The sequence below is a fragment of the Pipistrellus hanaki genome, assembly GCF_964339955.1.
Source record: "Pipistrellus hanaki genome assembly, chromosome: 17".
Classification (NCBI taxonomy): Eukaryota; Metazoa; Chordata; class Mammalia; order Chiroptera; family Vespertilionidae; genus Pipistrellus; species Pipistrellus hanaki.
In genome coordinates, this window is record NC_140519.1 from 28274398 (window position 1) to 28298485 (window position 24088).

The 24088-nt window shown below is 38.6% G+C and overlaps 1 protein-coding gene across 8 annotated transcripts in view; it reads left to right on the plus strand.

Moving 5' to 3' along the window:
- ENPP2 (ectonucleotide pyrophosphatase/phosphodiesterase 2) overlaps positions 1-14050 on the plus strand; it is an 80160-nt gene extending 66110 nt beyond the window's left edge. For all 8 annotated transcript variants that reach the window (XM_084864958.1, XM_084864960.1, XM_084864953.1 and 5 more), the window contains 6 exons: positions 446-582; positions 1767-1902; positions 2921-2998; positions 6539-6671; positions 8637-8793; positions 13451-14050. In XM_084864958.1, coding sequence (XP_084721084.1) covers positions 446-582; positions 1767-1902; positions 2921-2998; positions 6539-6671; positions 8637-8793; positions 13451-13621 — 812 coding nt within the window. In that variant the 3' untranslated portion in view covers positions 13622-14050. The remainder of the gene's footprint in view (positions 1-445; positions 583-1766; positions 1903-2920; positions 2999-6538; positions 6672-8636; positions 8794-13450) is intronic.
- The last annotated feature ends 10038 nt before the right edge of the window (positions 14051-24088 follow it).

Below are 24088 nucleotides of genomic sequence, written 5' to 3' on the forward strand. Positions count from 1 at the left end.
TTGCTGTTTGCAACTAATGATCAAAGGGTGCCTTCCTCTTAATTAAATCATTGGTTAATTTGATGAGCCTTTTTCAGGGGTCAAATGAATTAATTCCACCAAAATCAATCCTATTGACTGCTCATTCTACTGAATCATTTCAAAATTTGCTAACCATCTTTCCTTCCTATACAGATAAAAATCCTTTACAAATGAAAAAAAAAGCATGAAAGTAAATATGGCACTTGCATAATAGTTTTGATAACTGTAAGCCTTGACCCACACTTAGGGAATCAGATAAACCACCAAGTGTTAGGAAAGTACTTGATTCAATTAAGGAGAAGGAGCTCTACGTTATTAATAAGTAAGCAAGCAAATTTTGGACAACTGGACTCTTCCAATGTTTCTTTAACATTTGATGTAAAGTGTAATTTGTGTTTAACACAGTTTATTTTTTCCCCCCTAGAGAGACACCTCCTCTATGGACGCCCTGCAGTGCTTTATCGGACTAGATATGATATCTTATATCATACAGATTTTGAAAGCGGTTATAGTGAGATATTCCAAATGCCACTTTGGACATCATACACTGTTTCCAAACAGGTCATTGAGGAAATTTGGGTTTTATACATTTCTTTATGTGATTACATTCCTTGCATTCATATTATAATTGCTTGCTTAACAGAATTTTGCCTTAGGAAAGATTTTAATATTTTTCTGATTAAAGAAAAGCACATCATATGTTGAATCTATTGCAAGATATTTTGAACTGGACTTTATGCAGTGTTCTAATAATGTTTTGGTAATATGTTAAATATTAAAGGGGACATATTAATTATTTTTGTTACTTTTACTATGCTTGTTATTGCCCAATAGTTACAGAAATCACAAAGATTTATTTGTTTTCATAGACTTTATTTTTTAGTGTAGTTTTAGGTTTAAAGCAAAATAGAGTGAAAAAGACAGGATGTTCTCATATATCTCCACCCTTACATACAAACAGCCTCCCCACTATAAACATCCTATTTTAAATATATATATTTTTTTAATGATTTCAGAGAGGAAGGGAAAGAGAAAGAGAGATAGAAACATCAATGATGAGATCACCCTACTGGTGATCAAGCTTGGAACCTTGGCATATGCCTTGACTGCCATCAAACTGTGACCTTCTGGTTCATAGGTCAATGCTCAACCACTGAGCCTGCTGGTCAGGCCCTATTTGTTTTGTAATATAAGTTTTATATTAGAGTTTCAGTTGTAATGAAGGTAAGTTGATATCAGGAATTAGACACTTTTATTTGACAGTTGAGGATATGTTTTTAATTTCTAAATTCAACTGAGCACTTCCACTACCCCAAACCCAGTTTCTTGTTAATTTGTACTGTGTGCGTGTGTGTTGCTCTGGCATTCAATATGCATATACAGTCTTTCTTTTCATAGAGACCAAGTTTATATTATTTCTCAGAGTTATTATTTTTTAACTATTTTCTGTGGCATCCCATTTATTATTTCAACAGTGGGACTCTGCTATGTATATTGTTTTACTTAAGATTTTATGAAGAAAGTTCTGCTGCTAAATAGATAAGTAGTTTGAAAATTACTGGCTTACTGTATTTGAACTAAGGTTTTTTTTTATTTTTAAGAAGTCAGGATATCAGAATATGAGCTACAATAAAAGCTAGAGGGGTTTGGATGTTGCATAAGAATAAACTGGTTTCAGCATTGCACTGTCCATTGGATGTTGTCTTTGTGATGGCATTACTGACCACCTCTGACTCACCATGCAGGCGGAGGTCTCTGGCATCCCTGAGCATCTGACCAATTGTGTCCGGCCTGATGTTCGTATTTCTCCGAATTTCAGTCAGAGCTGTTTGGCCTACAAAAATGATAAACAGATGTCTTATGGATTCCTCTTCCCTCCTTGTAAGTTACAAAGTATCAGGATCTGACCGTCCTAGAGGGGTGTAATTTTGTGGAGTCTGGAGTGTGCCACTTGTATTTAAGACTTCATTGGTTTCAGCTTTTCTTCAGGAGAGCTGCTCAAGAGACTGAAGGGATGACCTTGTATGGGATCTTTTTAAAACTGGTCAGAAAAGAGAGCAGCTTTCACAAATCCTATTCTCTAGGGGAATTCTAAACTCCAAGGGAATATTCTGTGTGCCTCCTCATATCATTAAATGGGAATCTAAAAGTGAAATAGTAAATCATTAAGATATTATCCTATAGAATAATCCTCTAGAATAAAAGGGTAATATGTAAATCGACTAAACAGCTGAATGACTGGTTGCTATGACATCCACTGACCACCAGGGGGATAGATGCTCAATGTAGGAGCTGCCCCCTGGTGGTCAGAGTGCACCCCTAGTGGGAGCGCCACTGAGCCAGAAGCTGGGCTGACAGCTGGTGAGCTCAGTGGTGGTGGCTGGAGCCTCTCCTGCCTCCGTGGCAGGGCTAAAGATGTCAGTCGGACATCCCCCTGGGGCTCCCAGGCTACTAAAGGGCACAGGCTGGGCTGAGGGAACCACCACCCTCCCCCAATGCACAATGTCATGCAACGGGCCTCTAGTTATTTAAATAATACTATAGATGCGATCTCTTAAAAATACACGAAGCCCTTTAATTATCTTTTATTAGCTTGATGACATTTTTTAAAAGTCCAAATTATACTAGTGAAATAAGGACTTTTTCCCACAATATTTAAGAGATCCAAGACTAGGTAGGAAGAAGAAACATTATAAAAAATTTTGATATAGAGCTATTGACAGGAGGAAAGAGATTGAGTGGGGGGAGGGGAGTAGGAAGTTCTATATAAAATAAGGATTGAGTAGGAATAAAAGAGTAGATTCATATACTTCAGGCTGTTTGGATTATTTTAGAGGATTGATTATTTAAATTGATGTAGGTTTTGGTAAGTAATGGACACTGTTTTTCTAATTTTTAGATCTGAGCTCTTCACCAGATGCTAAATATGATACATTCCTTGTAACCAATATGGTTCCAATGTATCCTGCTTTCAAACGTAAGTCCAATATTTACCTAATAAACTATTATTTATGAAAAAATATCTTTAAATTTACCACTTAACTTTTCTACCTCTGTGTTACCTTTTGTGTTTAGCTTTGCAACACTTGTAAATTCTCTACCATTAATCTAAAATATGAATTTGTAACAGCGGTAAGCAGATTCTTTATCCATTGTTTAAAACGAAGAAATGAGTCACAAGAAGTGACCCAGATTACCTGGTGTGGTTCAGTGGTTGAGCATCAACCTATGAAGCAGAAGGTCACGGTTCGATTCTCAGTCAGGGCACATGCCTGGGTTTCGGGCTCGATCCCCAGGAAGGGGCATACAGGAGGCAGCAGATTGATGATTCTCTCTCATCATTAATGTTTCTATTTCTCTCTTCCTCTTTCTTCCTTTCTGAAATCAATGAAAAAATGTACATTTTTAAAAAAGTGAGGTCATGAGTGGTAGAAGCTGAACTAAACCAAGTTCATGTTTTCATTTTGACCTGGTATTCTTTCTGCTTCAGTGCTGATTATATGGCTGGTTAAAAGGGGGGATTCTCTGTATTTTGAAAGCTATTTGACATTCAACAGCATCTAATATGTATTTATTGAATGTTCCAGTAAAAGCTACTAGTACCTCTTGCCGAAACCAGTTTTGCTCAGTGGTTAGAGCATTGGCCTGCGAACTGAAAGGTCCCGGGTTCTATTCCGGTCAAGGGCATGTACCTTGGTTGTGGGCACATCCCCAGTAGGGGGTGTGCAAGAGGCAGCTGATCGATGATTCCCTCTCATCAATGTTTCTAACTCTATCTTTCTCTCTTCCTCTCTGTAAAAAATCAATAAAATATATATTAAAAAAAAAAAGCTACTAGTACCTCTCTCCTTCAGGATGATGGTGACAATGTATTTTGAATGTTGACGTTGAAACACAGTAAGAGCTCAGTTGTCTTCTGAATCATCAGAGTATTGAATTCAGATGTTGTTTGGAGCTCTGCACATTATCTTAGTTTCTGTGAACACATTATTTCTTTGCATATAGCATAAATATTTGTGGATGATAGTGATATGACTGATATAAGCACATTAAGGTCTGGGTCAGAAACTGGGTTCTAGTCCCAGAAAGATGACCTCTAATTATGTGATCATATAGATGTCAATTAACATCTCATTTGTAAAATTAAGAGATTTAATTGCATGGCCTCTATGGTTTATATATAGATTTATGGCTTAATTGGCCCAAACAATCCATTTTCTATTTCTGATAACAAAGAATTCATTCATTTTCTCATTTATCTATCCATTTGCTTATCCATGCATGTATTCAAACATAGAGAAAGCAGTGTAGAGTAGCTTTTACCTCCATTCAGTTCATTTACAGTGAACAGACCTATATGCTTACAGGAATGGTAGGAAAAGGAGGTGTCTCTCCCTACTTGGTACGGGAGCATTGGGCTGTGTTACAGGACCCTCAGGGCTGAAATGAAGTCTCAATATAGGGTCCATAGGGACAAATGATTGTGGAGTATCATTGACAGTGGTAGGACTCCCCAACTTGACTTTGGTGAAATGGCCAACATGGTTTAGAGGGAAAAATATTTATTTGATGCCCTAGGTTACTAAATAAAGGTTTATTTAAAGGTGAAATTCACTGCTTATAAATGAAAAATTAAAGTATGCTCTTACAAGGTTTCCAGATTTGTTCTCCAACCCAACTGAGAAATGTTTCAGCAACCCATTTTGATACATGTCAAAATATTATATAAAATGCAGCTTCTTTAATTTCCAAAAATCAGAGTTCACTGGATTTCTTTATTCTTACTGATGCCTTTTGACCAAGCAGTAATAAAGGAAACACTTGGTACCACCCTGAGGCTGGCATGACAGAAGGCCTTTCACAGAGGGCTCACTGTTCTTCACTGGGGAATGGTTTTCTCATATGCCACAATTCTGCGGGTTTGGCCTTTTGACTGTTCTCATTGTTATTTCTTTCCCTATTTGCCTCGTCAGTTTTTATGCTTAAGTTAACATTTGAATGTCTCTCCTACTGTCCTCCTTCTTTATTGCAAATAATTACCTGTAGTGGTTTGGCTCTGGGGACCTGCTCTTACCCACTCAGAGCATTAGGAGATATCACATGCAGTTGAAGTACTATGGGCAAAATGGCCAAGTACTTTTGAATGGTATTGGTAAGAAGTGATAACAGCCTGCACCTTACCACCTCCATGTGGAATAGAGGTTAGTAAGTTGAATCCAACTTTTCAGAACCAATGCATTGTTTGCCTTTCCTGTTTTCTTTTATTTCCTTCTTTTGCCTTCTTCTTTCCTGTCCCTAGTAATGCAAAATGGAGCTAGAGTGGACAATTAAGTGCTTTCTAGCACGTTATTGAAACCAGGAAATGAGTAATGGAGAAGAAACCTGACTTGCACGGATCAGGGAATGACATTTCCAGGCAAAAAGAAGATCAAAGGCAAAAGTTTAGTTGGAAACAAGTTGGCAAGGTTGGGGACAGGAAGAAAACCATGTACCTCAGGGGGAAAGGGTAGGAAGCAAAGCCATGGAGGTAGGTGGGGTCTACAGTAGAAAGTTGGGATTTTATTCTAATTATATACAGTGAGAAATCACCTGGGTTGTTAGAAATGCATGTTGGGGTAGTGTGATGCAGCCTTATTTATGGTTAAAAAGAATCTGTCTATATAGAGAGTGGGCTATAGGAAAGTGAGAGTTTCTTACAGAGAGCCCAGGAAGTAGTCTTTTGTAGTAGTTTCTGGAAGAGAGGATGATAACTTAGACCAGGGTGGGTAGGGTGAAAATGGTGAGAAGTGGTTAGATTGGATGACTGGGATGTATTTTAGAGATGGCACAGTTGGGTCTTGTTCACATGTATTATATATGAACTAAGGAGATAAGCCAGTGATGACTAAGAATTTTGACCTGACCATCTGGGTATGAATGCCATTAACTATGATGGAGAAGACAAGAATTGGGACAAGATTGGATAGGAAAATCAAGAATTCTGTTTGTATATATTTTTGTTCAACGTGATTATTAGATTTTCAAGTGGACCATGAGATGGGCAGTTGGATAGTATGTCTGAAGCTCTATTTAGGGCTGGAGACATAAACAGGGGAACTAGCATACCTATGAGATTATGAAAAAATAGATTATAGAGTAAAGTCTTTTTTTACATTTCTCACAAGTATTATACTTCTTCTTTTGTACATACTATTCCCCCTGCCCGGAATGTCCTGTCACCACCTCTTTGCTTAGGAAACATCACTTGTCCTTCAGATCTCAACTCAGTAACCTCTTCATCTGCAAATTCTTCCCTAAGTTATTGGGCTAGGGTAAACTTCCCTACCAGTGTCTCCATATCTTTCTATTTGCTGGTCCATAAATGACACACACACAGCTAATGCTTTAGGATGGATTCTTCTCAGCTCTATCATCTCTTGGCTTGTGACATTTGGCTTATAGAATATACTCTAGAGAAAATTTAGCCAAAGCAAGGAGCTTTATTCATGAAGTACTGATTTTGTCTTTGCACGCACAGGAGTCTGGAATTATTTCCAAAAGGTATTGGTGAAGAAATATGCTTCAGAAAGGAATGGAGTTAACGTGATAAGTGGACCCATTTTTGACTATGACTATGATGGCTTACATGACACACAGGACAAAATCAAACAGTAAGCTTTTCATTTCTACTTGGTGTGTGTGCTTTTCTAATTCTGAAGACTATTCTTCAAAGAATCACATTCTGGAGAAGAGCTAATACCCCTTAAATTTTTTGCTCTTTGAATATCTTTGTGATTTATTTAGTTCTTGTGGACCTTTAACTAAGCATGGCATTGGTGGTTGGAATGAAATTGGGTTTTGTGGTAAATAAATGCACCTTTCCATTCCAGGAAAGAAAATGTATCAGAAGATTTAAAAATTTTTTGTTGCTTACTCTTCAACAACTCTTCTGTGGGAAAATGATAACTTTCACATATCTTCATTATTTGGGGGACTTTTAAAATTTCTTAGATTTTCTGAGTTAGTATGTCTCAGTAGGAAATTGCATATAGACTTTCATTGAATCTAGTTTCTACCTTTTGTGGTGTTACTGGGGATATAATAAGATATGCAGAATACTCTGCTCACAGTGAACTTATAATCTGGTGGTGAAGGCAAGAAGATACAAATAGAACAATTCATATGTCATCATTTAATTTTATACATACATGAAATAATCAGAGCAGCACAAAAATTAAGGTTTAATTGTGATTTACAGATAATTAGAGAAAATGCTATTTTTACATAGATAATTAATAAATTAGAGGTTATCTTACTCCCTTTCCAGTCATTCATTATATTTCATCATAACTGTATAATTACTATATTGCTGATTATTGTTACAGTTTTTAGCCAAAGTTACGTTATCAGTTCAATGATAATTTTCAATATTTTGAAAATTATTAAAATTAAGATAATAGAACACCAGGTAAGGAATTGTGATTTGTATACTTCATTCTAATGGAAAAGATTTTTAATACCTCTAGGTTTATCACTAGCACTCAGACCCAGTCCTTAGTATTTCCTTTAGTAAGTTCTCTGTACCTAGTTCAGGATCTTATTGTGGCTTGAAAGGACTATTATACCCCTAGCTTCAGTGTGTATTCTCTCTGGCCCATTTTACACAACTATAAAAGTTATCTCCCTAAAACATGGACTTCACAATGATTGTTCCTAGCACAGAAACCTTCATGTGTTACTGCCTAAACAATAATGCCATAATGTAACCGAATGCAGTTTTGGCTGTCGGCCACAAAAAAAAAAATCTAAAATCATGAAACAGGTCCTGGTAAAAAGTAAAGTGGTTTATTTAAGTGCCAGCAACCTTAGAAAATGGAGGATTATCGTCCCAAAGCCCATTTTAACATCTCGGTGCAGACTGGGGTTTTTATCAGGAGCGAGAGGGAAAGCAGAACAAAGAAATTAGGGGGAGGGAAGGTTGAAAGTTCTTTACATGTAATTCAGAAGAATCCATTTCAATGATTATATTAAAACTGGTCAAGCTTTTTATGATTGAGAGCAAAGTCTCCTAGAGCCAGAACATCTGGTTGCTGGAGTCAGCCTCCTTCCCTGAAGCTGGTTCCTGTAATATGCTGTTATCGATTTATTGCAGACATGACTAATCAGGCATTTTTTTTTTTTTTGAAGGCATACACTCTATTCCCTGATTTGGAGAGAAGCATCAGTATATTTTACTTAATCAAGAAGGTTATTTTGTTAGTTAGCATAAGATTTCATATATTATTTTTAACACAAACTGCACAACTTGGTACTCAGAACCCTTCCTAATTTGAAATATATTGAACCTTCCAGCCTCACTTTTCTACTATATTGTTCTATTCATCATGTCCAGTATCAAGTCTTGAGTCAAGCTGTTTTATTTTCCTGGAATATCTTTTTTACTCTGCCAAGTTGAGAGAGAGGGAGAGTTGAGGCAGCTAACACATTATGTTCAGAGATAAAGAAGTGGGCTACTCCTTAGAAGAAAAAAATAATTCAATTAAGTAGGAAATATTTTTAGTGACCAAGGCAATAAACGAGTACACCCCTTGAAAAGAAAAGCTACTACATCAGTTGTACATATCTTCCTATTTTAGGTATGTGGAAGGCAGTTCCATTCCCGTTCCAACTCACTACTACAGCATCCTTACCAGCTGCCTGGATTTCACTCAGCCTGCAGACAAGTGTGATGGCCCCCTCTCTGTCTCCTCCTTCATTCTTCCTCACAGACCTGAAAATGAGGAGAGCTGCAATGTGAGTTCAAAGAGAGCTATTTAGGATGTGGTTACATAATTCATCTTTACTTCTCAATCTTTAGCTCCACTGTTGAACCAGAACATACTTATTCTAAGACACTTGGACTATGCAACCAAGTGGAAAGAAGAAAGGATCCAAGCAAACTTTGCTTACTTACCACTTGGGAACTATGTCCTAATGGCTTTTTATTTTTCAATGTAAGAGTGTGGGTGTATGTTTGTGTGTGCTTTAATGAAGTTCTATTTATGTATTTGAGTTTGACAGATGATAAAAGTGCCCAAATGCTTTGAGTTTTGCAAAAGACATACAGATTTTATAAAAAGAATGAGGAAAGCAGTACAATTTTGATAATCATTGAAACTAGGTAAGAGTTCTCTCTACTTTGATGGGGGTTTGGATATTTCCATAATAAAAACAGTTTAAGAAGACACACAGGGTAATATATTCCTTACAAATCAGAATTTATTTGCCATTAGTTATGGAGGGGGTCACCCCATTTTCAAATAGCACAGGGGACTCCTGACTCTTTTGTTTCCATGTAGAGGCAGGATGGCATGATAAAAGCTCCCCAGGGAGGTAGACATGAGCCATGCTCTATGACATGAGACATGGCCCTGAACTAATTCTACACTCAGGCACAAATAACAGCTATTCCAGGTCTCATTGATGCAATTGAGTGTCTGTGCTCCAAGGCTGACTTTAGAAGCAATAGTCCTTATGCTTTGGTTTCATGTAATATAAAGAGAAGGGACAAAATCTACTCAAGAGGATTTTTTGTCAATAAGCATGACTCAAATTCCCAACTTGTGTGAGATACTCTTGGAGAAACAGTAGTCTATTAAATAGTCGCTGCCCTAGGCAGCCTTCAGTGGGAGAGAGCAAATGAAATGGGGAGAACAAATGAAACGGGTACAGAAATTGCTTCAGTAAAAGGCACAGTGCCATAGAGTAGCTTCAACAGAGATTATCAGCTTCATGGCCAAGATGGCTTTTGGACAATGGTTTCAACTATAGGAGAAGATTGAGGTTATGAATATCCAAAGCAAAATAAGGGATTCAGGAAAAAAGAAAGAAAATTGAAATGATTGTCAAGAAAGCTAATTAAGTTCAGATGGAATATTGGAAATAAGAGTAATAGTGGGAGGTAAGGTTGTTTTTTTTAAATTTTCAATTAAGTTGACAGCCAATGCTATATTAGTTTCAGCTGTACAATGTAGCGATTACACATTTATATACGTTATGAAAGGATCATTCCAGTAAGTCTAGTGCCCTTCTGACCCATACCTATTTGTTGCAATTTATGGACCATATTCCCTACACTTTACGTTATAGCCTCGTGACCATTTTTATAACTGGCATTCTGGTTTTAAATCTTGCTTGAAATCAAATTTAAAATAAAAGAAACAGTAACAATAGTCATATTACTAGCAATAGTAGCTGTACCATTTATTGAGTGCATGTGACCATCCAAGTCCTGTGCAAGCCCTTTATATATATTATTTCTAATGATCTAATTACCCTATGAGGCAGATATATATGCTCTCCCCTAGCACATTTTATTAACTATTGAGAAACCTAGAGCTAATAAAGGAAAAGTATGTTAGATGGTAACCTGTTTAGTCAATAGGAGAGCATTGATCAGATTTTCATGGTGAAACCTTAGGACCTTAGAAATTTTTCTTATTGCATAGGCATTAAAAAGCAATGTAAAATGTTTAAGCATAGGAGAAACATTGTAGGCTCCGCTTTAGGGAGATAAATTTGAATAAAAGAATGTGAAGCATGGTATTCAATGGTGTTTGGCAAGATTCATTTCATGGGATTGAGGTAATAACTTAAACTGGGATTGTGTCCTTAGAAATTGAAAAAGAAGGGTGAAGGCAGCAATGTTATACTGAAAGGATCATTAAGATCTTATAAAATTATTGGATGGGAAGTGGAGAAGCAAGAGAACTGTGAGAGACGAGTTCTCATCAACATATTGGCTAGATCTCAATTTTGATTATTTAGAACTACAAGAGTAGCTAGTGGTCCACCAAAAGAGTATTTAACAGGATATGCTTTCTTTGAACTTCAAATTTACTAAAAATTTGTTGTGGGGAGGTAAATTACTTGCAAAAAACAAACATACACATGTTGTGGAGTGAAATTCAAAATTGCCACGCATTTTTAAGGTAAAGTGGAAACGAAAAAGAATATTTAAGACTCATAATGGGCTATTTAAGGCATTCATAGGTTCCTAGGGAATACATGTTCAAGTTCCTCTGTCAGGAGAGGAATTTGATGATGGAGAATTTGAAAATGTTATTTTAAATTCAGGTCAAAGCAGGTCTTTAGTTACTTCAAAATTTTTATCTGACAAATGAAATCCACTAACGTTCTCATAGGTCTTTCTCTTCTTGGTTTCTGGCTCTGCAAAGAGCTTAGAGGTATTTCCTCTAGAGTTCATGGCCAGCAAGCTTCTTATTGAAGAACCCCCTATCCACATAGAAACCTGTCCTTGCTTTGAGGTTCACCTTAAAACTGCCAGGGCTTGAATTCAAACTCAGTTGGGATAAAATCAGGGAGAACAGGCAGCTGAACAGTAAATTTTCATGTAATAGAGACAATAAGCAAATTCATGGATTGTCCTTTTGATCACATTAGTGTTCTAAGTTATTTATTCTTAAAGTTTTTCATTTCCTTCCCTCCCTCGGTACACATGAACTTTTATTTGAGTTTTATTAGTTTTGCATTTCACACTAGTTTATCCTTCAGCAAATGCTTCTGTAGATTGCCTGCTAATATCAGGTAGGAGACATTTTTTTTTTTCATGGTTAGCATAGCTAGTATTTTCTAATGATTAATTAGAGACTAGATTTTAGTACGCCAGAACCAGAAGAGAATGTCAAGTGAATTTGGCAAATCACTTCCCAAGGAAAGAAATAGCAAAACACAGATTCAGCCCACCCTTGAATTCTTATAAATTTAAATTAGGGAAAAACCTTTTCAGCCATGTCCACACATTAAAATGGCTGTATTTACAAAGAAACAAGTAGACTTACTGACCATTGAAAATCAAATAAATGAGTTGAATATGAAAATTCTCCCAAAATATAGCTTCGTGCTTACTCTGCTTACTCGCAGGGGGTCCTGCAGGGTTTGGAGACCTCCTACATCGTTAATTATATGGTCGCACTGGGGACTGGTCAGTACCGTTGTGGGTAGAATTATATTTAGGTCTTTCCTGTGAATCTCAAAGATCTTGGTTAGCTTGGGTTAGGAGGGTGGGGCATGGAGTATTAAAATCCTTACTCCTTCAGTCTGCAAAGCAATTTCTTCATTTCGCCTGGGATGGCCGGACATCAGTTTCCTGAACCAACACCCTCATGGTACATATTTAGCACTGGCACAAGCTGCTCTAGCTCCCTGTCCAGGTCGCTGTGGGTTGGAGCTTTTTGAGAAAACCCATTGCAGAAAACCCATTCTTGGCCTTTGGTTCATTGATCCCACTAGCAGTAAAAGAGTTGGGTGAGGGCAGGTCTGAACATTCTCAGCCCTGAGACATACAGCCACCCTTCAACTTGTAGAAATACTCTTGGGAGCCATTGCACTTCTGGGGCTTTTGGAAATGAAACTATTTGAAAAGGTTCTCCTGCTTAGTGTCTACCAATGAAGGTATTTCTTCATAATTCTCAGAGCTCTCAGATTTTATTCTTGCTCTCAAAAGTGAAATAAGTTGTTTTTAAAATGTAAAGAACTGCTTCTCCTGAATTGCTTTTTGGTTTCATCTTAGACATGAAATAAATTGATTGGAGAGACATCTGACTGTCTTTCTTCTGAAATATGTGCCGGTGGGGCTATTGTAGGCAAGTAGTTAAGCACAGAGAGATTTTCTTTTTTTTCCCCATGGTGCTGTTTTCTTACTTTCTCCCCACCCTTTCTTCCTTCCTCTTCTTCCTACCCCCCAGGGAGCTGCTGAGCTAAGCATTTCTCCTTGTGAACCAAGGGAGAAACTGAAGATTAGAGAGATCAACTAGTTTAACCAAAGTCTCCCAGCTGGGAAGTGGTCCATCCACAATTCCAACCTAGGTCTCTTGGGCCTCAGAGTGCCAGGTGTATCAGCTGAGCTGCTTCCAGTCAAACTCATTATTCAAATGTCAATGCATTAGAGTCTAATAGATGATGTAGCTGATGCAGCGAGTTCGTCTGAAGGACTAGGAATGCACACACATAATGTTGTGTATTGGACACAAACTTCTTACTTTCCTGGGGAGGCCGAGGAGCATTCCAATCACTTGTGCTCTGTGCTCAACACTGTAATTTGACAGGGAGGGGGCGGAGGGACAAATTACTGAATTCCCTAAGACCTTTGGTTTTCCTCATTTTGATTTATGTTCTGAGAACCTATTGAGTCCAATGCCCTTTCATACCACATGTTTCGTTTATTTAGTGCAGCTAATTGCTGTTGAGAATGTTTATAGCCAAGGGCAAGTATTTGTGGCGCATTACTGACAGGAATGTGGTAGAGTGGTGGGGAGGCCAGGAAGGAATAACACACTGGCTCTGGGTGCAGGAGTGCGGAGAGGTCATTGATGGACTTAGAACAAACTGACCATTTGGAGCACCTCCTCTGGAAAATTCTGACTCTGATTGTATACTGTATCCATTGCAGAGCCATGAGGACGAGTCAAGATGGGTAGAAGAACTCATCAAGATGCACACAGCTCGGGTGCGGGACATTGAGCATCTTACCAGTCTGGATTTCTTCCGAAAGACCAGCCGCAGCTACTCAGAAATCCTGGCACTAAAGACATACCTGCATACCTATGAGAGCGAGATTTAACTTTCTGATCATCCGCAGTGCCGTCTTATCAACTGGTGTATATTTTTATATTGTTTTGTATTTATTAATTTGAAACCAGGACATTAAAAAAAATGTTAGTATTTTAATCCTGTACCAAATCTTACATATTACGCCTGAATGACTCCACTGTTTTTCCTCTAATGCTTGATTTAGGTAGACTTGTATGCTGCATAGAGCTTGTAAGAAATACTGCAGCTAGAGATGTTTAGTGGAAGCTTCTAAATGGTGCTGCAAATTTGATACATGCATTGAGGAAATATTGATTTTTTCCAATGCACAGTTGCTACATTTAGTCCTGAATTGTATTGAAACACTGATTTTTGTAAAGTTGCATTTATTTCTGTTAATGATGACAGACATATTTAAACCTTATAAACCAATCTTAAATATAACAAATCACACATTCAGGTTTTTTTCCTGGTTTTATTTGGCCTTTATTCTACTTATGAACTAGAGCGTTTGCTGCAGGTATGTTCATGCATGAAAGGTATACATTTCTTGCATTGGGTGGGCTCTCTTTCTAGTTGGATATAGTTCACACAATCAAAGGGGCATGCTTGATATTCAGCTACAGTGGTCTGGATAAGATAGTTTAGGTACATATCTATGGGAAAGCAGAAGGGAAGAGCGAAAAGGAAACCAAAAAATTCCTTAATACCCTTTCTCACTGATCTCTTTTTAAAATACGTGATCAAGTTGGTTCAAAGCTCTAAGTCTACAGACTCAACTGAGACTATAGTAAGCATATATTCTATATAAGATAACAACACAATGATAGACGATATGAAGAGAATTAAGACAGTGGGATGAGATACAGACATAAAAGTATAATTGACCAACCAAGGTAGATACTAATAAGTGCCAAGGAAAAAGTTCTAATAATAATAATAATACACATGACAGAAGGGTCCAAATGGTAGGTGGGGTGATTTTAAATGAAGATGCATGCCTTTTAATAATAATGAATCACAGAGTAATGAAATCATTCAAACATTTTCAGTCCTGATTGTGTCATGGGGAAGACTCACAGTGTTGCCTCTTCTATAACAGTTCTAATCCCCCATTAAAAAAAAAAAGAAGAAAAGAGAACAGCATATTGTTTCGTTTACATTGCGTTAATTTTTATAGTTTCCCCTTTTATGATCAGTGAAATGCGCTTTAAATTTATATAAAAATGTAAGAAGGAAGACATTGTGTCAAAAATGCATTACAACAAAGTAGAACAGATGTTACAGGGATATGAGAGAAATCATGAAAATGGTAATAGAAAAACTGATGTTTGGGATACAGCTACAGAAGTACATTGGGAGGAGAAAGCATGGTAATACTAATGATAGCTATGTTTATTTAGACACCATTATGTCCCAGACATGTCTAGCAATTCATATGCCTTGTCTCCCAACACTGAAAGGTGAGAAGCTCAGAGAAGATTTTGTGGAAAAGGGAAGTACAAAGATGGGAATGGGGAAGAATGTTTGAATTGGACTTTGTAGTTTGGACTAGGGTAAAAGCTTGGTAGGTGTGAATTGGAATATGACTCATTTTTCATTTAATATTCAATAATGATTTATTGAGCATTTGCTATATGCCAGTCTCTATACTTGTCATTCAGGATAAAATAGTAAATAAGATAAACATGGTTTCTGATGTAAAGCTCATCCTTTAAGAGGAGGAAGAGACCCTTCAAAAAAATCTCTATGATTTAACTGTGATATGTGCTTTGAAAGAATTAAGCAGGCATAGACTGACCAGGGGGTGGAAAGAGAAGAGCTCTATAGATGACATAACAGCCAAGACTTGGAGGATAAGAAGAACTGGCCTCAAGAAGAATAGGGACAAGAAAGAAGAGCATGGCCAAGGACTGGGGTTGGAGAGGTCGGGGGATGTGTGACAGTCCGAAAGAAAACAGGTATGCCTGAAGACAGTGGTGAGATTGGTAGGGACCAGATCAGTAGATCCCTCCAGACCCCATTGCAGCATTTGAATTCTGTTTAAGGGCAATGGAAAATAGTTGAACAATTGCTAGAAAGGTGAGACAGGAACTAAGATTTCAGTACATTGACTTTGATATGCAATAATTACATAGATTGTTTCAAATATAATTCCACATAAAATATATCTGATAAGAGAGGGTTCGCCTATTAGATGCTGCAGTTCTGTCTTTTGACCGAAGCACTACAGGGGAGAAGGACCTATCCTATTTTTCTTCCTTTTTAAAAAAAAATATATTTTATTGATTTTTTACAGAGAGGAAGAGAGAGGGATAGAGAACTAGAAACATCGATGAGAGAGAAACATCGACCAGCTGACTCTTGCACACCCCTCAATGGGGATGTGCCCGCAACCAGGGTACATGCCCTTGACTGGAATCGAACCTGGGACCTTTCAGTCCACAGGGCGACGCTCTATCCACTGAGGCAAACCGGTTTCGGCCATCCTATTTTTCTTAATAGTTGCAAACTCTTTGCTTAACTATATTTCTATATCACCTCAGATTGAACTCCTTTCCAAATAGGTTACACCCAAAGTTTTGGAGGAGAGCAGTTGCAATTTTAGTTGAGTACTGCTGCTCTATTTTTATTCTTAGGTTGTCTTTCTCATAAATAAACTCCATATTCAGAGAGAACATCAACCACTGTGTATTTCAGGTGAGTGGCTTTGTAGGTAAACACATGTCATTAATTGTGGGGGTTATTTATGAAAGTCTCTGAATGGACAGGGACTTTATTAAAGTGAGGTCTGGAAAACTATTTTAAGTTGGGGTATTTTCTTTTTTAAATATTGAGACCTTGGTCCATTCAAGATTTCATTGAGCAAGTTGCCAACTGTTTGCTAGCATGGTGGTCCTGCTCTAGTGGATGGATTCAGAAACCGCCTTTCTAAAATGAGCTCATGGTAAATAAGGTAAACCAGGAAAACAGCCACATCGTTTCCCAAGGACAAAAAGATTCTGAATTGTTTTTAGGAAAGTCAGCTTGGAAAAAAAAAAATCTCTGAACAAAAGTATTGTTTGGTGCCATTTAGGTTTACATAACCCCAAGAACCACAGCCCCCAATTCCAATTCCCATTATTCTTTGTGGTGGCTGGGAAGGGAGGGTAGGGGGGTGGGGGGGTGGAGAATGAAGTCCAGATGATTCCTCCTGTTTGTATTGGTCTTACTTCATCTGACTCTCACTATCTCTTTGCTGAGTCAGGACCCGGCTGCCTTGTGGGTGGGAAGTGGTAGAGGCAATGGGAATTCTCCCAGGGCTTTGAGCAGAGTGACTGTGCAAAACAGTGAGGAACAAGATTAAAATGTTTGAGTTTGCAGGCTGGATAAACACAGCCCTGTTGGAGTGACAGCAGTACTTCTTGTTTGAGCTACATTTTTTCCTTTTTTGGGGGGAGGGTGGTGTGTGGAGGGAGGGAAGAGCTGCATTTCTAGGAAGCTCTGTCAACCATAAAAACAGAATTGGCCAAAACCAATTTGGCTCAGTGGATAGAGCATCAACCTGTGGACTAAAAGGTCTTGGGTTCGATTCCGGTCAAGCGCATGTACCTTGGTTGTAGCACATGCCCAGAAGGGGGTGTGCAAAAGGTAGCTGATCGATGATTCTCTCTCATCAATGTTTCTAACTATCCCTCTCTCTTCCTCTCTGTAAAAAATCAATAAAATATATTAAACACACACACACACGCACACACACACACACACACACACACACACACAAAACAAAACAAAACAACACACACATTCAGAATTGACTAGGTATTCCATCACCAAAAGAATTTATTGGGGGGAGGGGGGAAAGAAGGATTGAAATCCTGTGTGTGCAGACATGTGTGCACTGCACTGGACGAAGATGTAGGAATACTTTACAGAGGGAAGAGGAAATTCAGGGGAAGAGCTACTACTACCACAGAGTTCTGTTGTAAACAGTTCTTCCTATAGGACTCTGGCAGGACAGAGTGTGAGAACTCCTCCCATAAGCTCTAGCTCCTCCCCCAGGCCCTCCTGATTGGTATATCCAGGTTAAAGTCTCTGTCATATTTTATCAGCATATGACCTTGACCCCACTTGGCAAGGATGCCCAGTTTTATGTTGTTGTTGTTGTTTGTTTTTAAAAAAATATATTTTATTGATTTTTTACAGAGAGGAAGGAAGAGAGATAGAGAGCTAGAAAAGTTGATGAGAGAGAAACATAGACCAGCTACCTCTTGCACACCCCCTACCGGGGATTTGCCCGCAACCAACGTACATGCCCTTGACTGGAATCGAACCTGGGACCTTTCAGTCCACATGACGACGTTCTACCACTGAGCCAAACCGGTTTCGGCGATGCCCAGTTTTGATTGAAATGTCAAAGTGGGTAGGATGCCTCTGCCCTAGAAAACTTTGCACTCCGGCTATTTGGAACAGGCAAAAATCCAGTCCCAGTGTAAGCTTCAGGTACTGTTCCTTCAGGTGGTCCCTTACCTGCCTTTAGGCAGTTTGCTCACCAGGAGCTTTGGCTGCTGCTGATTAGTGTTTCCCAGAACACCTGGGACCCATTGCAGCACCTGGAAGAGTAGGACCACCAATGTTTTAGAAGAGAGTGCAGAGACAGGCCATATTAGGCAGTGGTTAAAGGCTGGAGATTTGTAGTTACACCATCTTGGGCAACTTAAACTCTAAATTTTCTCATCTGTAAATAATAATACCCACTTCTCAGCGTTGGCTTAAGAATTATGGCAGGGCACCTTGCTAAAACATTAGTTGGGGAATATTTTCCCTCCATTTTTATCTCCACTTTCCACCAAGGAAGGCATGCCCCTTTAAGGTGTTTTCTTGGCTTTGGGGCATTTTGCAGAGTGGGGTAGGGAGCAAATGCAATCTGAGATTAATGGATTTCCAGTCTTTTGAGAAAACCTAAATGCACTGAAGAGGTGAAAAGAAATAGCCATTAGACTAGACTAGAGTATCGAGAGAGGACCTTCTCTGGGCTTCAGAAGAGGAGAAAGTGTGTGTCTGAGCAGGTGATTATACCTCAGGGAGTGCTGTATGATCCTCCTAGGGAGGTGGAAACCTAGGCCCTGGGTGTCTGGTCATAGCTTGGAAACAGATTAGTAAACCTCAAGGATCCCAGCGCCATTTATAGTGGAGACATGCATGCTTGTTACACCCCTCCCATCATTTTCCATTTACCAGATTCTGGTGTGACCCCAGGGAAAGATGGGAGCCTCAATAAAGACTGATTTAGAACACCTCATAAAGCCTGGACCATATCAGGCAGAGGTTAAGCTGGAGGCTTAGATTAGAAATAAAATTTATTACAAGGAAATAACGTTTGATTTCTTGTCAAGTGAGATACCAGCTACCTTTGGAAAATGCTTAGCACTGTGCTTGGTACAAAGTCAGGTGTTCAATAAATATCAACTAAATGAAACCAAGCCTGGAAAAAAAGAAAAACATCATGGAAGGAGCTGCCCAAGAGGTAAGAGAGACGCTGGAAAGGGAGAGGGCATTGTGAAACCCAAGGATAAAGACACTTTCAAAATGGAGGAAGTGGTCAGTGATGTCAAACTCCAGAGGGAAATGAGCAGGGAATTTGAAAGCATCCATTGAATTTTGCAAGAAGGTGGTCATCTATGACCTTCCTGGAAGCACTCTTAATGAGGTGGTCTGAAAAGCAGCCAAGCTGCACTGGACTGAGGAGAGAATGGGAGACCACACTGGAGGCAGAGAGTGGAGAATGCCCTTTGAAGAAACAGGAAATAGGAGACACAGTCAAAAATTGCAGGATGAGGGCGGGGGATGGAGAGGGTAGTGAGGGTTTAATTCTATTTAGGATGGGAAACAGCTTTTATAGGCTGTTGAGAAGAATTGATGATCCCAGAAGGGCACTAATGGGTAAAGCAACAGAATTGTAAACAAATTTGCAATTGAAAGCAATCGATGAATAAAGAGTCAGCTGTAATAGATTTGCCTTCAAATTAAGGAGCTAATGTAATTATCTCTTGGGATAAGCTTTAGTAGAGAACATATGATGTTCATCAAGCTTTCCAAAATGGTGGCCTGCAGGCTGGATACAGACCACAGATGTCTTTGTTGTGCCTATATGATATTTTAAAAATAAATGAGATGCCAACATTTAAAAATCAACAAGTTTCACATGAAAATCCAAATTTTTGGCCTCTCTCAAAATGTAAAAATAATTTTTTACTTTGTCATTGTTTGTATGTTATAGTTCCTATCAACAATCAGTTGGCTGCCCTTAGGGCAAACATTCTCTACACTAGCGGTTGGCAAATGTTTTCTGTAAAAAGTTTTGCCAAACAGTCTTTAATTACTTAAGTCTATCCTTATAGTACAAAAGCAACCATAGACACTACCATAAATAAGTGGGCTTTGTTTTGTCCCAATAAACTTTATTTGTGGACACAGAAATGTGAATTTTACATAATTTCCACACTTCAAGAAATATGTTCTTTAGATTTTTTTTTTCTTAACCATTAAAAAATTTGTCTAAACTTGTTGGCCAGATGAAAACAGGTGGCTGGCTGGGTATGGTCCTTAGACCATGGTTTGTGATTACTGCTCTAGGTCACCATCTGTCCCATTTTTTTCCCCACTTTACATTGAGTACAAGTTGCCATTTTAAAAAATTGTGTTTTTGTTTTTCTCACACTTACCCTGGTCAATTAATCTGCTTTGTCTACCTTTAAGCATTTGATTTTGACCCCCCAGGTAGGATGACCAGATGCCTTGGACTGAAAAATTTGTAGTGGTAACACCAGGAAATTCTTGGGTAAATCATGATCAGCCTGTCATGATAACTGTCCTTTCTATTATTTTACATTTCTATTAGTACTTTGCCATCAAAGAGCATTGCCATTCTAATGAATTAACTTAATAATATTTAATAACATTTTATCCCTTTCCTTAGGGCATTTTATTTTATTTTATTTTATTTTATTTTATTCTTGCCAAAAATATCTCAAACCAGTGTTATACTTTAATGTCTTATTCATCATTATTTTCAGAGAACTTTGCATAGTGCCTCACACAGATTTCATTATCATAATGTGATAAATGAGTGGCTGATGAGCCTTATTCTCTCTTCACCCCTGACAGTCCCAAGCACACAGGACAAATTGGTCACCTGAAAGCCCATCATTTTTTTTGGATGAGGAATCTAAAGTGTAGAGAAGTGAAGTAATTTGCCCAAGATCATGTATCTGTGGCAGAGTTGGGACCCCAGCCACATCTCTTCAAGGTCAGATTCAGAGTTCTTATTCATAACCCACTGTTCTTTCTTCTCTCTTTTAGCTCTACTGAATGTGGTGGGGGTGGTGGGGGGTGGGGGAGTAGTTTAGCTGTCAAGTCCCAGTAGGAAGATGGTTGAGTAGTGTCTTAGTACTATGCTTAGGTTTTTTGTGGGCTGGGAGGGCGTTTGATTTAAATTCTATCCAATGGGAAAGTAGTTTAAACTGGGGGTTAGGAGGGAGAGTAGAGGTGGAGTTTGACCTCTGTCTCTTGTTTTTTACACTCAGTAAAAGCACAAGATAAGCTCAGTCTTGTCTAGGTCATATTAACCTGCTCTCTGTGGCTTGTACAAACTCATATCACATACAGAAGGTCCTGAAATAACATCATTTTGAAACAGGTAGAATAAAGTGTTCTCTAAAATTGCTCCATCCAGTCGAGCCCTGCCAGAACAAATTGCTCCATTGAGTCTAGCCCTGCCAGAGCTATGGCAGTTATTATCATGCAGTTGTAGAACAATGGTCCAGGAACTACCCTGAATTCTTTTAAGTCTGTTTTTCAGATCTAAAGCTAAGCCACCAATCACAGAGACAAACAATACCTTATTGGGAAAGTCCTTTCCTACATCCCATAATAAGTGCTGCACAATCCCAGAATGCTTTGCTTTGCTGACATATACTGGACATGTATTCTATACGGAGACATCAGTGTTTCAAAATAAAGGAAAATCCTGTTAACCTACTCCCTGATTGGTTGACCAAGCAACTTTCATGTTCTCAAGCCATAAAAACCCATAGCCCCACATTTGGGGCACAGAATCTGGGACCCTCTGAAGTGTCCCAGGTCTAAATTCTTTTATATCAGGAGACAAGAACCCAAACTCTGTCCCAACTCTGCCACAGACACATAATTACGGTTGTTTCATTATAAGGTTAATGAGATTCCATAGAAACTTAACTATTGTTTATATCAATTAGCCTATGGTAAAGTTGGTTTCATTACATATCATTGTGCTTAAAGTCATAAGACCTATCAATATAAAGTGAGGACTTACTATACATATATTGATGTAGTAAAGAGTTCTGTTGCTCTGAATTTGGTTAAAGCATCCCTTTCTTTGCATTTACAAATTAACTTTTATCCAAGGAGTTGTACACAGTTTTACAAAATCTTAGTATAGAAGTGCCAGTTTGTTTTGACAACATGTGACAGAAGTCCAAGTATTTGAGTACAAACTGAACTCACCTAACTCAATAATATTTTGTTCCTAAGTAATATTTATTAACAGTAATAATAATAACGATAAGGTAGCTTTTCTAGGCCCAGGGGTGGGAATGCTCAATGGGTGAGTAACACTTGGGATTCTGTAGTGAAAATGTGCCTTTCATCCATTTGTTATGCTTGAGATAGGCCAAATAAGAGTGACTTCAGAAAGTGATCCAAAGACTCCAAGTAACTGAAGAGCAGGAAACATCTGGTATTTTTATGGCATTTGCTTCCAGGTCCCAAGAAGCAAAGCCATCTTCGGACTGAATCTTGGGGGTGTGGCCAAGTTGGGGGCTGTGGCATAGGCCTTCAGATTGAGTGAACTCTTCTATTAAAAAGCACCCCCTTCCATTACCTTTTCTATGTGTCTTCAATTCTTGTGTTCATACAACTTCTGTTGTCTTTATCATCTTAATATTGTACATTACCTTTAAAATATTATTAGTAATTATGTTTGAGAATATACTGGCCGGAAAACACTTGCTCCTGTTCTAACTACCCCTCCCTTCCACAAGCTGAGCTTCTGGAGTTGGACTAGCTTCTTTTATTAAAGGTCTTAACTTCCATAAGTTAGGGAGCAATGACACTCCTTATCCTGTCACCCAGGGTGGATTTGCACTTGGAGTAACTAGAAGCTGACAGTTTTAGCCAGTATGACCTTGATAGTCAAGAAAGTATAAGGAGGATGGACAGTCTTCATTTTTTTAATCCTTTAGCTATAATCATAGCTGTGTTTCACATTTTAAAATAAATAATTGCTGACCTTGCCAGGTCGGAGTGACTAAGTGGTTGAGTATCGACCCATGAACCAGGAGGTCATAGTTCAATTCCTGGTCAGGGCACATGCTCCTGTTGCAGGTTCTATCCCGTGTGTGTGTGTGTGTGTGTGTGTGTGTGTGTGTGTGTGTTTGTGTGTGTGCAGTAAGCAGCCAATTGATGACTCTCTCTCATCACTGATGTTTCTATGTCTCTCTCCCTCTCCCTTTCACTCTGAAATAAATAAAAGCATATATAAAAAATAATTGCTGACCTCAAAATGGAAAGATTTTTATATAGGAAACAAAATTCGGCATTTTGTTCAGTTCAAGAAGATGGTCATCTCCAGGTTTTCTCCCTTTCTTTCTTTCTTTCTTTCTTTCTTTCTTTCTTTCTTTCTTTCTTTCTTTCTTTCTTTCTTTCTCTTCTAGTCTTCTTGAGGTCTTCTTTGGAGATTTCTCCCTGGGGTGGAGGTGGAGATTAGTCATTTCTGCTATTGGTCTGGCCTGGTAAGAAACAGACGCACACTCAAAGGGGATGGAGGGAGAGAGTTAAATGAAAGCATAATTTGCAACGGTTAAGGCAACCCAGCCACTTGTTCAAAGCACTTGCTTCAACTTCTACCTTTTGCCACAACAAAATCCACTAATTTATCTCTTCTCTGTCCCACCTGATCACAATCCTACCCACCCACCTGGTCCCTGTGCTTTCCTTACTAGCTCCCTCCCAGCCCTTGGCTCCCTCGGTCCTTGGCTGACTTTAAGCTGGTCTCCAGCAACAAATACACAACCAATACTAACCCAACAACTAGTCCTTATCTTATTCCTCGGATCTTTCTCAGCTCCAAGGATAAACGTGAGTGTTCTAATTCTGTGTTCTTTCTTTTTGAAAACTCACAAAACAACTCCTTCAGCTGAATTAGATAAGAAAGGGAATAGCTCCACAGGCCTCCACTATTCAGCTGTAGATTGCTTACTTGTGGAGGCTGGGGGAGAAGGGGAAGGCAAAGGAGAGTGTGTTTTGATTACAGTATAATTTTCCTCCCTCTGGGAGCATTTCAAGCGTATTTTACAAATGTCAGGGAACCAATGACTCATCAAATAGTCGAGTGTTGGTTTTGGAAAGGGGAGAGGAAGTCACTGCTTGGGAGCTCAGTGATGGATTTGCACTAAGGTAAGATCTCATCGCACCAGAGGGA